At 36.3% G+C, this 18,443-nt stretch overlaps 1 protein-coding gene across 1 annotated transcript in view; it reads left to right on the forward strand.

The window, feature by feature from the left end:
* ARHGEF38 (Rho guanine nucleotide exchange factor 38) overlaps nt 1-18,443 on the forward strand; it is a 49,622-nt gene that overhangs the window by 14,365 nt on the left and 16,814 nt on the right. Inside the window, exons 2-8 of the mRNA XM_072405662.1 lie at nt 5,928-6,115; nt 8,748-8,871; nt 11,956-12,103; nt 14,197-14,214; nt 16,486-16,685; nt 17,391-17,521; nt 18,224-18,328. Of these exons, the coding sequence (XP_072261763.1) occupies nt 5,928-6,115; nt 8,748-8,871; nt 11,956-12,103; nt 14,197-14,214; nt 16,486-16,685; nt 17,391-17,521; nt 18,224-18,328 (914 nt within the window). The remainder of the gene's footprint in view (nt 1-5,927; nt 6,116-8,747; nt 8,872-11,955; nt 12,104-14,196; nt 14,215-16,485; nt 16,686-17,390; nt 17,522-18,223; nt 18,329-18,443) is intronic.

An 18,443-nucleotide genomic window follows, 5' to 3' on the forward strand; every position in this document is an offset into this window, starting at 1 on the left:
CTAAGATTGTTGTACTCTACTCTGAAATGCTAAGAACTTCCAAACCCAGTAGAATAAGTTTATCTGTGATCCACTTGGTAATCTAGTCCTTTTCTAGGCTTAATCTCATGTCACTACAGTAAGGTGTATTTTTCCCGATCAAATAGAAGATAAAGCTATGCACACAAGCACTGTGTTTGTCTTTGTAGCTCAAACACAATTACATTTCCCTCTAATATTAGATCATCATACCTGAAGGAACAGACTGATGTTGAAATGTCAAATTCACTAGCCTTTTTTTTTTTTTTGAAGAAAGAACTAGGTTTGCCTATTGATGATTCTGAGAATTGTGTTTCTTTAAAATTATAGGTTAGAAAACATGAATATATAATGTCCTTATTTTGTCTCTTGAACATGGCCATGCTTAAAAATTCTAAAATGACTTCTCTTACCAATACGAACAATGCTTTTTCTACAACACGATATCCAGCCTGTTTGCATATTGATTATTTATAAAACTGTCGCATTAAACAATCACTTTCCCATAATTTCCAGCAGGTATACTAGTGGTCTGTATTCAGCTTTATCCCTATATTTTGTTTGGGTATGCAGGGTCTGTTTCTAAGAGCTAACTCACAATGGCAGTGAGGTTGTGGTGCGTTTACAGCTTTCTCACACCAGGAAACGATGCCACATGGGGAAACATTACATGGTAGTATCTCCCTGCAGCTACCCCCATGAATAGGGGCTGCAGTGATCGGTAGTACTAGTAGTACTCACTGTTGAATGTGCAGATGCTGGTTCTTTTTGAACCAGTGCTGCTGTGCAAGTCCTTGCCAGCCATGGAGGGCCACACAAAATCATACAATCAATGGGCCTGTGAAGTAGATCCAACTATATAGCTCCATACACACACCTAGAGACGGTAAAGTGTTTGGTATTTTGCACAGGGCTTAGGGATTAAAAATATTGCCTACAAAATCTAAAAGATATTGGCCTTTTATGGCTGGAACTCATTAGATTGTGAGCCCCTTTGAGGAATAGTTAGTGGCATAACTATGGACTTTGTAAAGCACTGCGTAATATGTTGGCGCTATATAAATAAAAATAAATAATGACAGTTTATAGGTTCTTTCCTATGTCTTACTTGCTTGAGAAAGCCATCTGCGAGATTTTAATGCATTAACACCATATACACTCTATGTACATTGGGGCTTACATTTCACAGGACTTGTTCTTTATCTGCAAGATGTTTTGTAGCTTATTCAGGTCTTTTCTTCAGCTCTGAGTGTCAGGGAAGTACCCCAGAATGGTATATTCATTAGGATAGGACAGAAACCTTAATCCAATCAGCATGGAGGGAGAAGTTTTGATTGTCCAAGAACAGAATAGGAGGTGTAAAAGTTGCTGAAACACCATGCATAGATCTGCATAAATGTCAGCTCTGTGATCTATATGACTGAAGTTGTGAATTGCCAAATTATAGGGTAAAGATGAATAAATGATTTTATATGTGGAAGCCAGATGGTGTTGAAAGCCCCCTGTTCCTCTGTTTAGTGATAGTTATCCTGTCTTCTACAATAAAATTGAATTCTAACATCACAGACCTGGCAATTCAATAACAATTCACAGCTTCAGTCATGTAAACTGAAGGACTAACACCTAAGCAGACTATTCACAGTGAATATTGAAAAAGGGAAAACTGTAAAAATGACTAGCATGTCATTGCATGAGAAAACTTTTAATCAGGCATTTCCTTTCACTGTTTACCCAAACCGACAAAAACAAAGTGATGTGAGCATTTGCTATTTGTTTAAACATGTAGATACTGCATGTGATTCATGTTTTCAGGTACATAAAAATGATATTATGATGTAAATTGGTTATGCTGGCATATTCATTATGAGACAAGTCTGCCAGCTTTCTAGAATGTCCTGAGACAAGTTACACATCTATTGGGCTTGAGGTCCATCCATAGACAGTCCTAGCAAAAAGCCTTCAGCTTTCAGTCCTGGCACAGAACTACACACCGGATCCCCCCTCCCATGTATGGAGGGGGGCTCATTTAGCCTGATGGTACATATGAAAAGGATTACAGTGTCATATTTGTACAGACGCTGAAGTTCATATTCCTTTTGAAGTATCATTAAAGTTCAGCAGAAAGACTTTTACTATTGTTTTTGTATATTGGGTCTTGGACATCACAAACGTTAAGCATTCCATTATTTAGCAAGCAGAAAAGGCAGCAGTGTAGTCATACCTCCCAACATTTGGAGATATGGAAGAGGGACACTTTGTAGCTCAAAGTATGTATGCAAATAATACCCCCTGCAACGTTCTTATTTTGCAGACCACATTAGATGAATACCCAACAAGTAATTGGTAAACCAACAGGTGCTTTTTTTACAACTACATTTGTATTAGTTTTTCAAATAAAATAATTTAGAAGTTGGATAAAAGTTTTAGTGCAATATAACTTCTTTTAAGTTAAATATTATTTTATAGAGGTGTTTATAGAGGTGTGTAGCAGAAAATAGGAACATATAAAAATCATTGTTACCAGATCTTAATATAAAAAAACGTTTTTGTACTGATTAATGTGAGTTACAATAGTGTATATCACCATAGCTTGTTACTAAGTAGTTGTAGTTAGTTCTAAAATACAATGCTTAGGAAATACATATTGGTTATAAAACCACCAACTTCTGCTAATATGCTAATTAATATGCTAATTAAGACATACCAGAGCCAAACACAAGATTTTCTATTAAAAGGAAATGTTTACTTTTGTCTGACTCCATTACTGTAGCCTTCGTGAAACTTTCCTAAAACAAAATCACATGCCATGGATTTCTCTTCACCTTGAATGGAGAGATCATGAGCAAACTGAGGATATTGTTTTCACCTAAAACCCATTTAGAAAGCTTTAATATTTATGTAAATTCCATGTTATTTAAAAAACAATGTAATTCCATCAGAGCCCGCCCAGGCAAACTGAAAAGGGCCACAAAATTAAGCATTAACCCCCCAGGGGAGCCCAAAAATATGATTATGTTTACTGCATTGTTGTCATAATCCATGAGGTCAATGTAAACTTAGAACAAACTACACAGAAAATGGAAAAATTAGAACAATACATACAGTTGCTACAGACTATGGGCCTGATTTAATAACGTTCTCTGGTGAACTTGGGTGATCCAGCAAACCTGGAATTTATCTGGTAGTGTTACTTTAATTTACATAAGAATGCACAAGGTTATTCAAGACTGTTAACATTTTTAATTTTATGTTATAAATGCCAAAAAGTGCACATTCAAACTTCTCCATTCTTGTGTGTTGCATTAATGCATGCATGTTACCCAGCGTTTTGTTGTGGGTTAAATCTACAATGTGTTATGGCAGCCTGTTTAAATGAAAGGGCTGCCAACACCTGATTATGCACAGGCTGCAACAAAGGTGCAATGTAATATTGTATTGGGTGTAAATGTGCTAATGCATTGGAGAGACCTTAATTGGCCATTATTATATTTGTACCAGTATACATTTATAATGTAATCTTTTGGCTACTAGATATGAAAATGCATAAATTGTATTTGTACAATTTAATATTCTAAATGTTTGGGCAAAAGAAGTCAGACAACAAGATATGATTCTCTTTTTTTTTCAGGTATTTTCAAATAAATATTATAAAAGTATATCAAATAAACTCATATAATAGAATTATATCTGGAAAATCGGGAATTATTTTAAATGTATTGTTATATATGAATGTGATTATCAGAAATTGAACACATAACTTAAATTATGTTACATGTATTAATTGTATTGCTGCCGATAATACAGAGCATTTATCATTGTCTGTGGCTTCATCCATCTGGCTAGGCCCTATGTGTGTTAAGCAAATGACTCAACAACACCTTTGTTTATATTGCAAATCTAAAAATGTGATGCAGGCTAAGGATCTGAGGAAAAGAACATTTCATCACTTTCTATTTGGTTAGGTTTATAGATGGGGGAGAAAAATACTAGTAATTTCAGAGGGAATAATAATTCAAAGTTTTACTGCAGATAGCAGATAAACAGATACAAAATATGAGATATTTTAAAAATCCACCAGGACAGATGATATGTAACAGTAAATGCAGCCTAGGAGCTGCACAGGAACCTCTGTTCCCGATGTGGGTCTGAACATAGCCATAGGAATTACTTCCCCCCATCTGCAGCAGACAGGTGACATCAGCTAAGCTTAGGTGGAGTCTGCAGATCAAGAACCACGCTTTCGTGATAACTATGTCTTTTTTGCATACAGTGACATGTCAAGAACAGATTTACTTTAGGGAAGAAGTGACTGCAATAAAACACAAAACTCCCTCTAGTGGATAATCTCCAAATTTGTATATTTAACACATTTATTAAAATATGAACCTGCCAGTATGTAAAAATAGCAAAGTCACATTAAACTCACTATAAGCTAATATTAAATTTTTAGTTAAAATATGTGCTTACTAAAAATAAAATATACTTTAAATATAGTTCTAAATTTGAAAATCTAGACTAAAGGCTAAACAACCCTTCCATCATGCTATAGTTACAGCTAGTACCTATTTTCCACAGAAAAAGTAATGATTGTGTAAACTACCAAAAAAAAATTTCACAGTCATTACTAGACACCACTGAATGGTGGAAAATGACATCATATATTTCTTAAAGTTTATTTAAGAAAGTGCATCAGAATATTTAATTTGTATGATTAGTAAGTCAGATGACTCAAACTTCAGACAAGCGATTCAGTACTACACTGTGTAGGAAAATATGATCTCATATTACCTAAGGACATATGTTTCAGCATTGGACCGCATGCTATTTCCGCTCTCATCACCTTTCACGTAGAACTGTACTTTCCAGTCCTGCCTCGTGTTGTAGAATGAAACAATGCTCATTCAGAAACTGTCTGTCACAAGTCAGATGAGATGTCAGGAGAGGTGAATCTCTCGTTAGGAAGATAAGCTAACAGGAATTGATACTTCACTGAATATTCTCATTGTTAATGTAAGGCTGTGGATTACATTTAGCAAAATATCAAACTGGTGGATCTTAAATCTGAACCCCATACAAATTGCGAAATACACAGAATATATATATATATATATATATATATATATATATATAATGCTATTCATCACAACTGAGTGGCTCCAAGTGCTACTTCTCCCTCCCCGTTTCTTAGCTCTCTTAGAACAACACAAGACTTATACAAATAATATATTACATTATATTACATAAAGCAGTTAAGCTTTAACAAATAAACACAATCAGTTGTACACTCACTTTCATTTTTGTAGCATAAAAAGAATTGCATTTTTTCAGAAATCTTTAACACATATAGGACACATTCTATCACTCCTCCAACAAATTGTACTCCTTTTAGTTTATTGGTTTGACACTAATATTGCACAACATCGAAAATGTGTAGCATAGTGATTTTGGGTAATGTATTCATTAATTTGTGCCATGATTGCAAAGCAAAAGCTGGATCCTCACTTGCATTGAGGTGTGCTTAAAAAAACTATGGCCTGTTTTTCTGACAAAAATAGTTCTAGGGTCAGTTGATCCCCTTTCTAGTTAATAGTTTATAGATAAAGAGTATACTATAAACTATAAATAAAATAATCAAACTGAAAAAAAATCCCCTTGCAATGCGTAAGTCCCAAAATGAACTTGTTTGCTCTTGTATTTCCAGAAGAAAGCCAGAATTGTAAATTCCCCTAATTATCCAGTCATATGATTCATTTAGGTGCTACAAATGTGTCAAAAAGGAAATATTTTATTATGACTATTGTAATAGTAAAAATAATAATATTGAATTATAGGCCTGTTGATGGTTATGGTGTTGTGTCATTTGTATGAGATAAAAGTCTTAGGTTTAAATTCTTTTTCACCTATTATAGAAAAGATGGCACCCAATGTTGCATCATCTGCTCCAACGTCCCCTATTCAAGACACAGAGGAGCTGCGGAGGAGGAAAATGGAAAAGAGGGCCAAGATTATCTCAGAACTGATCCAGACAGAAAAGGACTACTTAAATGACTTGGAACTCTGTATCAAAGAAGTTGTTCTTCCACTTAGAGAACATCATGTGAGTTTGTCAGTGTTGGGGTTTTCTTTAGAGATATTTAACTAATAAGAACAATATGATACACAACTATTTTCTGTTTTTCAAAAAGTACTTCACAAATGTATGGCCAGGAATGAAGTAAATCATATTGTCAAAAAGATGGGTTTGTCACCCGGCTCCGGCAAATTCCTTCTGGATACCAGCAGCCCAATACAACCTGGGCCCGTGCTTTTTTTGTGGCTTGTGAATCTGTTGACTACCCACACACATCAGAGGATTATTGCCTGATATAAAATATAGTGCTCACTTTGGGTGAAAATCTGGTATGTGTACTGTAGGCCTCTTTGTCCGTCATCACTGCCATGGCGTTGGCAACATCTGCTGTTTACTATGGAAAAGAGCACAATGGGTGCCACTAGCTCCTCATCCTCCCTTCCTACTCCATAGCACAGAAGAGTGTTGTGTGTACAGTGATTGTTCATTCATCTGTCATTGAAGAAGACCACAAAAAATTGTTTCCAGCAAACAGTGATCTGACATCTATCCAATTGTATGGAGCATTAGTGACCATCAAAAAATGTTACACAGTATAATAAGCATAATATGTTGTCACCAACATTCTGCATCCACCATAATGCCAGCTGCCTTGGGGCACACTCAGACAATTTGTTTCTTTTAAAGAAACACTAAACTTATGTAGTCTTGGTAATTTACAAAATGTTTTTTTCCACCCAGTTTAATTATGCTGAATGTGGTGTGGTAATTCGATAAGTGCAGGAACTACACAAAATCAGATCAGACATTTTACACTAGACTGGCCTCGGTAAAGTGAAATATGACTTTTCTATAGGTAATGACTCAATGTACCATATTACTTTCAATGGGAAATATTCACTGATCCTGCTCAGGAACCTTCTTGTAACTTGTATCATGAGAGAATTTAAACTTTGTGAAAATATGAATACAAAGAACCAAGGAAAGGACACAATGTTTCTTCTGTTTAGTTGCCTAATTGCTTAATATATTAGTGACAACAGGCATCCAGGAACAAATATCCCATCACAGCATTCAATTTATTCCTTCACAGAGAGGTAGTTTTATCCTTTGTCGGCAAGGGCAAATGTAAGGGCTACTTGTGCTTTAAGCTATGTAACCTAGTTCAAATTACACTCAGGGAAAGTTCAACTTGGATGACTTCCACATTATTGGTGGTGACATCATCTATTTGCTGATCCGTGTCTCATGGAAATTAGTGTACAAGGCAACTTCTATGGTTTCCTTTGACTGTAATATGATCCAGAGAGCGTAGTAACTTGAACAGTGACACCCAGCGCTTGTGTATATCCATGTATGTGCACATTTACACACCTTTGTATACCTTTATCCATAAATTGTTTTTGTAAGTGTATGTGTAGCTAGATCAAAAAGACTTGCAAAATATTTAGTACCAACCCTAAAATAGGATAGTTGTAAAAGAGAGAAAATACTTTGAGGTTGGTTAGTGTTCCGTTTAAGCTTTTAAAGAGAGAAGTGTTTGTTTAGTGACTACACCATTTAAGTTACTATTACATACTTTGTAGTAAATAAGTAACTTCATCTGCCCTCTTGGTTATTAGCAATCTGTAGGTTTTTAAATGCATTCAGATAGCTTGGGGCCCAGATGCACCATTAATATTATTGAGGATGGTCATATTGTAGCTTTAAAAGATAGATAGCACATCTGTACATACCAGGCACAATAGGATGTTCCCTGCATACAATGTACCATGGTTGCTTTCTATGTACTTTCCTTGAGTTCCTCCTCAGTCCCTAATCTGCTGCTAGAACCTTGTGAACTAGAAAAATGTCTAGGCTTGCCTACTTGCTAGTACCTAATACTGATATTTGATTACATAAATTCTCTACAACCGGGAGGGGCGTAAGGAGGAGCAAAGTGTGCCACTGCATGAGGGCTAGGGACCCTCCTCAGCCAACAACGGCCCCAAGTCAGTTCAGCGGGTAGGCCCTGAATCAGTTCTGCACAGGGGACCACTGTCTACATCCACCAATGCTCTACAAAATTTGCTAAGGGGAAGAACCACTTAGGCAAATACTAGGTATGACTTTGCATTCCTTAGGTGACATAAAAATAGGGGTATTGGTTGCAGGTAAAAGTGGGTCCTTGTTTCTAATGAGAATAAGGACTAGCTAGCCATTTGCAGACTGACTTCACACTTGTCTTCATTATCCTCACCTTGGTGGAAGTTGATCTGACACTGTCCTCATCACCTTGAAGAAATATGTCATAATTGGCTTGGAAGCAAATCATATCATGACAATTACCACTGCTTCTATCCATTGGTGTGCTCCTTATTGATGATTACTCCCTTACCTATACAGAGAAGAGAATATTGGTACGTTGATTCTCAACAGCAGCTGTAAAAATATAACATTCAGTTCACTAGGAAGTATTTCTATTGAGAGGGGTGTTGTAGTCTATAACAAACTAGCAAGCTATTGCTCATACAGGAATGTCTGCTATTTACACTGAGATCTGTAATTGAGCGGTGTCACCATAGTCATGTATTTGTCACTTGATCTGGCTGAAGATGGTTATATTGGGCAACTATCAGACAGTCTTTATTTACCATTTTATTTTATTTTTTTCTTACAGTCAGATCGCTTTGATGTAGATGCTCTCTTCAGCAACATTGAATCTGTCTGTCAAATATCAGCCAAGCTGGTGTCATTGCTGGAAGAAGCCACCACCGATGTGGACCAGGAGTTACAGGCCATAGGTTAGTAAGAGTATCCATTGACAATGTGGTGGTTGGAGGTGCACATAACAAGCAAATTTAATAAGGGAGGATGAGAGTGGTCAGGGCGGACAATACAATTGGCACTTATCTTGAAGGATTACAATAATTACTCAGGGCTCTGGAAGATGAACAGTTTAGTGGCACAGGTAAGTATTAGTAGCACAGTGGCATTCCTGCTTTAAAGTATACCTTTCAGTACTAGAATTATACTAAACTGGCCATATGACTAACTTGCAAGCACTTAGTGGTTCACATGCATACCTCCTGCAATTGATCACTTTGTGATCCTAAAATCCTAGGAAACTGTACAGATTGTTTATTAATGTTACTTTTATCTTTTTTTTTTTATATTTCAACATACTTGCCATAACATGTTTATTATTAAGGCAGGCAGCAAGATACTAGATAATGCAGAAAATATAAATTACCTTCTCCAATCCATGATTAAAGATCTTATTCTTATATACTAATACAGCCCATTAGTACAGATTGTATCCAGTATACATTTTTCAGGTTCTTTTCAAAGTAACTATGAGTTTTGCTTGCAGCTCTCCAAAGCCCTGTGTAGCTTTAGTGAGGGAACATCCATATAGTGCCTTATGTCCATTAATAAAATATATCCACAACTTACTGTAGACAGACAATATGACCGTTGGACATGTGGGATACACATCTCTCTACAAACAGTGCAGACTACTTTAGGTTATGAATTTAATTTGTCATATTTTGCTATTGTCAAGCTAAATGGACTTTAAATTTTTTCTCACAAGAATTATTTAACATTCACTCACGATGCATACATTTTACACAAACGAATACACTTAAAATGTGGGAATACTGGGTAAATGTTGTGTGAAATGCATTAGACTGTCCACAACCTTGATGCCCAGTCTGCAGCTCTGGGGCCACATAGAACACGTTGGCACCCACTGTGCAGCCCTCGGGCCCCTGCAGACAGAAGTATTTGTTTTGTGAAGTTAGAAATATTTCAATGATGCAAAAAAAAATCCCTAGTCTGGCTTCCATTTATGATTTTCTGTGCTGTGTACTCCTTTTCTTCTTTTAATTAGTTTTATTTTTTTCCCTCTATAGTTTTATCGTGGATGTTGCTGTGGGAAATATCAAATGTGACACAAGTAATTTTAGGGGGCTGTAGGGAACACAGATGTTGAAAAATTGATTTGTAAAGGGACTGTAACATCATTAATCTCTAGTGGTCTCATGTAATGTCTCCAGTGTATGGGCCTATTTATAAAGCAATCAATCTGATATGCACTAAAACATTCCCTGGTGGGGACTCTTCCAGATCCATATGTTTCAAAGGCAGTAATTGATTCTCTATTAGGGAATGTTTCAGTGAATGTCAGATTGATTGCTGCATAAATAGAGCCTTATGAGTGTTTCCTGAAACATATCCAGTCTCCATTAGTTTCTATAACATATCCACAGTCTCTGACCAACTCCTGTAGAATATCTGCAGTCTCTGACCATATCCATCAGTATGTCCACAGTCTCCCACCATCTCGTGCAGCATTGTGCAGTCTCTGACCATCTCCTGTAGTATATTTGCAATCTCTCTCTATAATCAGTAGCATGTCCACAGTCTCTGACAATCTTCTCTAGAATGCCTTTAGTATTCCTGGAAGCTTTTAGCATTACATTTAGCATTTAGCATTACATTCAATGAATTTTTACATTCAGCATTTTGGTGATCTCAGGGGCCGCACTTAAGGCCCTCTATGTTAAAGTATTTTGAACACCTACAAAATGACCTTTGCCACAAAGGTAACACTGAACTTTACATAAATCCACCATTTTCAAGGAATCATTCACAGGTACATTATATTAAAAAAGGATAATTTATTGTCCGCCTGATTATGTAAAGAAATCATTAGAGCAGAATTTTGTATTCCAATTTATGTAGAAAGGATTGTATAGAGCAACCAAACATTCATATTTAAAGAACACACATCAATACAATAAAGAACACCTAAGAAAGGCTGCTTTGTGTCCACCGGGCCAGTGCTGAGTACTCAGCTATGCATTCTCAACTCTTTGAAGCCTGGTAGTATTGAACAGATGTCTCAGTGGACTCAGTGATCTGGTAGATGTGGAAAGTGAACCATAAATTCTGGATGAGCTGCATAATATAGGATTACTCATGTTAAGCCAGTGCTTTCCTGTTTATGTGAGCTGAAAGAGAAAAGTGCATGCAATGCCGGAAATAATACTTTTTATTTAAATACAAGTGTCTCCCCTACATAAAAAGTCAGGTAAAGTATCTATGCAAGCTGTTCTCTAAATAGAAAACTTGCCATTCTCCCTAAATCCTTGATACTCAAGTATTTAGTTTTTTTAATAGATTCCTAGGCTACTTTAGAATATTGATACAAGTCAAAATTTGTCAGAATACAATGAAACAGGTGACAAGTGCTCTTTATTTTATTGTACAATATGGGGAAATTACTGAATTAATTTACAGGCTACTATCAAGTGACAGCCTTTAGCCTGAACAACCTGTTTGATTGCACAGGGCCCTATTGAGATCAGGTAACAAGGGCAGAGGAAAAACTTCGGGCAGAGGAAAAAATCAGTGAATTATTTTATCAACCACTTGTATTCATCTACCATATATGTAGCAGAACAATTGTATATTAGGCATATGAAAAGTGTTATCACAAGTGCATATCTTTCTTGCACACTTATTCAATAAATCCTCAAAGTCGCCTGCGCCAAATAAAGAGATCACCTAAAATCTAAAACTACATTAAATACTCCTAGACTCCTTTGCCTGAAAGTATGGCATTAGGAAATGTTTAAAGTTTTAAAAAATGTAACTTTTTTTAAAACAATACAAATAAAAGGGTCAGTACAAGGATAGAATTGTCCCAAAAAACGAATAAGAGTGTTCAAAATCCTCCCAAAATATAGTGTTATATTTGTCACCACCAGTCTGTAGATTATTTGTATGCTTCACTATTTTTGAAATTGATATGATCACATTGACAGTACCACCTAACCTATTGTAATCATATGTTTTTTTTTCTTTTTATTTCTTTATAGGTGAATTATTTCTTGAAATTAAATGCCCATTAGAAGACGTTTATAAAATCTACTGTTATCATCATGATGATGCACACACTTTGCTGGAATCCTATGAGAAAGACCAGGAACTCAAGGAGTATATGAGACAATGTACACAGTCATTGAAGTAAGATATTGTTTATTCTAAGGGCACTAATAATAAAGCAGTATTGCCTAACTATGACCATATTGCTGCTTGACAAGCCACCTGTGTGCTTTACGAATGTAAATATCTCTCTATGTTGTTTGACTGTAAGGTAATAGAAGCCCCAATAATTTTAAAGTTAACATTGTTGAATCCTCTGCAAATGTTAAAGAATGTTGCTGCGAACTCAACAATAGCATTTGCAGCAAAAGTGTTTACATCCTATATACAAAAATTAGATTATTCATACAACCAAGAATTACTTGGCAAATGTATACCAGGTACAACAAATTACTATATCATTATATATGTATATATATATATAGAGAGAGAGATAGTAAAAGAGCAGCAGCAGTCTGACGTATCCATCTTCTTACTCTCTCCTCCAATCAGCATGTTTCTTTCCATCACTGGTACATGCAGAAAAAACGACTGGCTCCCTATGCTGCCCCCTCCACTCCAGGACTTCAGCTTTTAAGCTTGCACTGGCATCCCTGTTATTATAGATTGTACAGAATATATCAACGCAATTGATGAACTGTGTGCATTATACTGGATATAGGCAAAAACTTAATATAATTAATTTTTGGCATATTCAGTCACACACTAATTAGCAGATGCCTTACTATGGCTCCTAATACAATTTAATTTAATGATTGACTTATGTATGTGCCTAAGAAGGGTTAAATTTTAAATGCAGCTTCAATGCCTGAAAAATATTTATATTTCAGCAAGGACAATACACAGACACCTTGATCTGTTTTGATGTACATCCACTCTGTGTTTGTCTGTGGAGCACATTGATCAGCAGCCTGCACAGGTCCTTCCTAAAGCAAACAAGCCACTCATTTCAACCACATCACAGGGACGGTTCAGGCTTTTCCCGTCCGTTTAAAATGTCTTTTCTCTTTTGAGAGTAGAGAAAGTGCCTCGGTGTGACACCACAGCCTGAATGGCATTGAAATCAAAGAATATGAAAAAGCTAATTATATTGAATTGCAGGCTTTGAGTAAAATGTTAAATGGAAGCTAAAATGATTATTCATGATAGAATGTGAGCTTTTATGTGACAATGAAAGATGGAGAAAAGGGGGGTTACCAGGATGAGCTACAGAATGATTCTTCTTAGTGAGACTTCACAAGACAATGCTACATTTATATCATTCAAAGGCAAACTAAGGGGTATAATATAGGTTTTTACCATGAAAATATATAGATTCTTTTTTCAGACACCTTACCATTAACCTTGGTGTTTTTGATTGGCAGGTATATGACAAAGAGTATTGCAATATAGGTGAAAGAATTAATAGTTCTATAAATTTTTTTGTATGTATTAATGCCAATAGGAGTGCCTAGCATTATCGTGCTCCAAAGTAACCCAATTATGGACCAGAATGATCCCTAATTGACCAATAGGGGGAATTGTGGCAACTTTTGTAATATATTGTATGCAGGCTCAGCTGAGACGTAAACCAATCTTCCAGAACTGACAACTAGCAGAGTCTGGTAGGACTGTGTGACATTACAGTGCCCAAAGGGTTTCAATTTTGGCTAGGCAGGTAAACCTTAATCAGATTTGGCCACACTACACAAAATGGTCATTGTGGAATGTCTGGAGATTCAACAAAAAATTTATATAACAAATGTACCAACAGCTGTTGTAATTATTTCTACCCCATGAAAAGGGACAATTCTCTTTTAAATAAACATTATTGTATTTTATATTATTTAGTTATAAAGATTTAAATCTTTCTAGCAGTAATTGTTTAAAGCTGAACCCCAGCCCTTCCATTGTGTCTTGCACAGTTGTACACGTCTCCTTCACTGTACTGAATGTGATTCTCACAGTGTCTATCAGAAGATATAAAAAGTCAGATAGATCCCGCCACAATTTTTCTGGCTGATGGACATTTAGTATCATTTAGCCTGCTTAACTGGACTGGCACTGGTCTCCCTTTTCAATGCATAGGAGTTTAGTTCTTTTTTGGCAGCCCAGCTTTACATGTGTAAATTAAAAATGTTGTAAATCCATCTATTTGCTAACAATGTTTTCTTCTCTTTCTTTTTACTGTATAGGAAAATATATGAAGAACAGTAAGTATTATTTTTATATGTTTCTATACCATAGGGCATATGGTCTCAGACAGCTCATATTCTCTGGTAGATTCCAAAGGAACACAATGGCTTCTATGTACTCTTGGGGTTTTAAGTGGTGAGGTCTTAGTGAGTGGTCATGGAGACTTAAGTGGTGAGAGCTGAGTGGTGAGGTCTTAGTGAGTGGTCTTAGAAACCTGAGGGGGAGGTCTTAGTGAGTGATCTTGGAGACTTAAGTGTTTAGGCCCTATTGAGTGGTCATGGAGATCTGAGTGGTGAGGTCTTAGTAAATGGTCATTGAGATCTGAGTGGAGAGGTATTAGTGAGTGGTCTTGGAGATCTGAGAGGTGAGGTCTTACTGCTATAGTCCCAACACAGAGCCTCACTCCACCTTTTCTAGCAGAAGGAGTCCTGTATGCTTTGCTTTTTCCACTAAATCAAATAAACAAAAATCTATTGTTGTATGGAATCTTGACAGCAATAGAAGCTAACACATACCTAGGGAGATTTAGCTTTCAAGCATTTACATGAATCCAAAAGGATAATTTATTAGGGCCAAACTGTAAACTGTATGTTGTATGTAGGGAAAACATTTTTCAGCCTTGTATAGAGTAGTAAAGAGTTGGAACCATTGTCTGTTTTTTCTTATCTACAGGGCTTAGTATTTGAGGTTTCCACTAACTTTGTTTTTTTAAAGCTATCCAAGACTGGAGAAGATTGACTATCATGGGTGTACCTGGGTGATACAGGAAACCTAGAATGGATCTGGTTCAAAATTGAAAACATTTGCCAATGATTTTGAAAAGAATCCATTCCAGGTTAGGTAGATCATCCAGATTCCCCCATGCTAGTCTATCTTCTCTAGTCTTGGGGGGCTTTAAAAAATCATGCCCTTTCTGTCCAAGGGCCCAAGGCTGTTTTCCTAAAAAGGGTTAATCAGACAAGAGTTCAAACTTACACAATGGAAATCCCCAAACATTCCTAAAGTAAACTATCATATTATGGTTATATAATACTATATTTTATTTTACATTAATATATGGAAGGGACAGCTTGGTTTCCATTTGTAAATAAAAGTGATAACAACAAAAGAAAAACAAATGATGAAGGTATTTTGAAAGCCTAAATATTTGATTAGAGCTTGCAGTTGAAGTGACCACAACTGATATGAGATTTTGACTTTTCTGCTTATTACCCAATTTTTCTGTGACTGGTAGTATAGGTTATTGCATTGGGTTGGTGTACATTCATTTATTTTTCTCCAGGTGAGTTAAAGGTGTCATGCTGTTGATGTTTGCCATGTTTGAAAGCAATATTGTTGTTTGCTTACCCTTTGTAAGTTTTCATCCAGCACACGCAGTTTACTTTTACTGAACACACAGCATCTGGAGACACCAAGTGGCAATAACCTAAAAATAAATTAAAAAATGGTGCTGACAAACATTTCTAAATATTGGGAGAAAGATCAGTCAGAAAACATGTCATTGATGACCCTTCCTTGTAAAATGGTGGTTGCCTGGCTGTCATGCTGGCACTCCTGTCTTAGTACTTTGCCTCACAAACGTCTAAGTTACGGATAAGAACTTTTCTGACCTGCACACACCTAGACAGCCTAATCCATCCCTGCTCTATTCAAAACTAAATACTAGTTCCCTGGCTGTTAGCCTGACCATCTGGATTTATACGTATAGATACAGGCCTGGAACGGGTATTCAGGAGTATGTATATATAAGTATTAAATCCAGACGGTCAGGCTAACAGCCAGGGAACTAGTATTTAGTTTTGGATAGAGCAGGAATGGATTAGGCTGTCTAGGTGTGTGCAGATTACAAATAAAATACATCAATATATCGGTCTAATCCATTCTACCGTTATTTTACTATGTGTAAAGATTTACATATATTTACTTAGGTAATAAATATTAGCATATGGATAGATGTGTGTAAATGCAAAAGTTTGGGCCCCCTGATCACATTACATATTTTGAATGTACAAAGTTTACACAGTTTGTAGTAGTATTGTACTACTGCTGGTAATATTCTTTATACACTGCACACATTGCATTGCACTGCACATGAAACACATAAAACCATTTACATCACTTTTAGATACTATTAAAACAACTGTATTAATTAGTATTTCTAATTAACTATGGGCTAACTTATACAATGCTAACAAAATACATAAAAAGTTAATTTGGCTTCACTTGTTGAATTCACACCAAGTACTGTGCAGTGTATGTAACACACATCTTTTATTGTGATTTATTAGGGGAAAACCGAACCTACTGGACATGGGATCCCTGATGATTAAACCTATCCAGCGAGTGATGAAATATCCCTTGTTGCTATGTGAGCTGCTGAACTCCACTCCCCAGTGTCATCCAGACTTCAAGACTCTACAGGATGCATTTACAGCAATCAAGGAAGTTAATGGCAACATAAATGAGCTGAAGAGGAGGAAAGATTTAGGTACAGTAACACATCCCACAATGGCATGAACAATGTGCTTATACAATCTCATTAGATAAAACACATGGAAATAAGATGTATTATTGTAACACACATCTATAGCCTGCTGACCCTGTAGATACTATTCATGTATTATTTAAATTTACAACAAAGGGCAGACAATGAAATAGAAAACTTTGTAGGACTATTACTTTGAATCCAAATGTTTTTGATTTATTTGTATCAATATGTTTGCAATAATTGTACTTGCTGAGAAATATTTAGATTTTAATGGTATTTGCAGACTAAAGACTGGTAAAATACAATGAATGCAAATTACTTTACTGTCAGTTGTAGATAGAAGTAGACAGCTAAAGAACGACTTTACCATAAATTACAGCATTTGAACATTTCCTTTTGGACACATGGATACTTTATCTGTAATATAGCTGTAATGAAACAAACTATATTGAACTTACAATACAGTTTACAGTTTTAATGTAACAAAACATATATTTTTAATTCCTGATTCTCTAGCTCACTCCCAAACTTTGCAGCCCCAAACTGGACCCTCAGCTGAATACCCTTGATTACCAATTGATTAATCATCTGTGATTATTGGGTCATATTTTGACAAGAATGTCAATATAACATTACAGAAAGGGTTTGCCCTTTAACATCAGTCTGGTAATATTTCATGCCTTTTGATATTTGATATATTTTCAGTGCTGAAGTACAGGAGGGTAGATGAAGAGGAATCAATGAAAGACAAACTTTCCAAGCTCAGTATTCACTCAATTACAAAGAAATCCAAAAGAGTGACCAGCCACCTGAAGATACTGACTGGAGGAGAACAGGTAAGCTGAGTTATCTGTGAGATTCATTTTATTGCACTTGAAACTGAAGCTGAACCAGTGGATTGGAAAAGCCGCATTTCCATTTCCTGTTTTTTCTGCTGTCTTGTACTGACTGTTCTTCTTGTTTTTTATCTATGAATAGTAAATGTGGACAAGGCATGTACAAGGCATGTGATTCTTACATGTTAGGCCCTGAGATGGGCAATACAAAGCACATATGATATGGGTTGTTGAGAAGGTGAAATTTAGAGTGTTAATGTGGTACTATCTATGGCGAGCCTTTGTGTCACTTAAAGGGGAAGAAACCTCCTCCAGATTGAAGTCATGATACCAGAAGTAGCCCACTCTCCCATCACAGGTCTTATCCTACAATGGGAAAGAGGCCAGGTTGTGTCCAGAGAGACAACCTGCCCACCACACGGAGCCTGCAAGCCAATATGGCAGACATGGTCCACGGCTCTGGCCAGTGCGCCCCCCAAGCGGGGTCCTTCTCCTGACCCCGTGGGGGGGGGCGGACTATCCAGATCCGCAGACCACCAAATAATTCTTTGCAAAATAAGTGTGGGCACGCATGCCCATTCCCGAAAAAAAGTGTGCATGCCCACCCCACTACACCCCTGCAGGCAACATACTGCAATAGTGTTCAAACATATTTCAAATGAGGGGTCAAATAACACCATTGTATTTTGGAATACATTGTAGGTGAAAGACCAAATATTTAACAAAGAAGAAAAAAGATTCAGGAATTTGGAGAAGACTGTCAGATTGTGTGTGAAGAATATTTCTTGCACCATACAATATTTGCAGGTGAGTTCTTAAGTAAGGATTCTTTTACTTGCTTCTATGATCCTATTATACTGGTATATAGGGTGCTACTGAAATATACATTTTTTAAGTCAAGTAGTTACAACACAGAGTGCAG

Source organism: Pyxicephalus adspersus, chromosome 3, assembly GCF_032062135.1.
Source record: "Pyxicephalus adspersus chromosome 3, UCB_Pads_2.0, whole genome shotgun sequence".
In the NCBI taxonomy this organism is placed as follows: domain Eukaryota; kingdom Metazoa; phylum Chordata; class Amphibia; order Anura; family Pyxicephalidae; genus Pyxicephalus; species Pyxicephalus adspersus.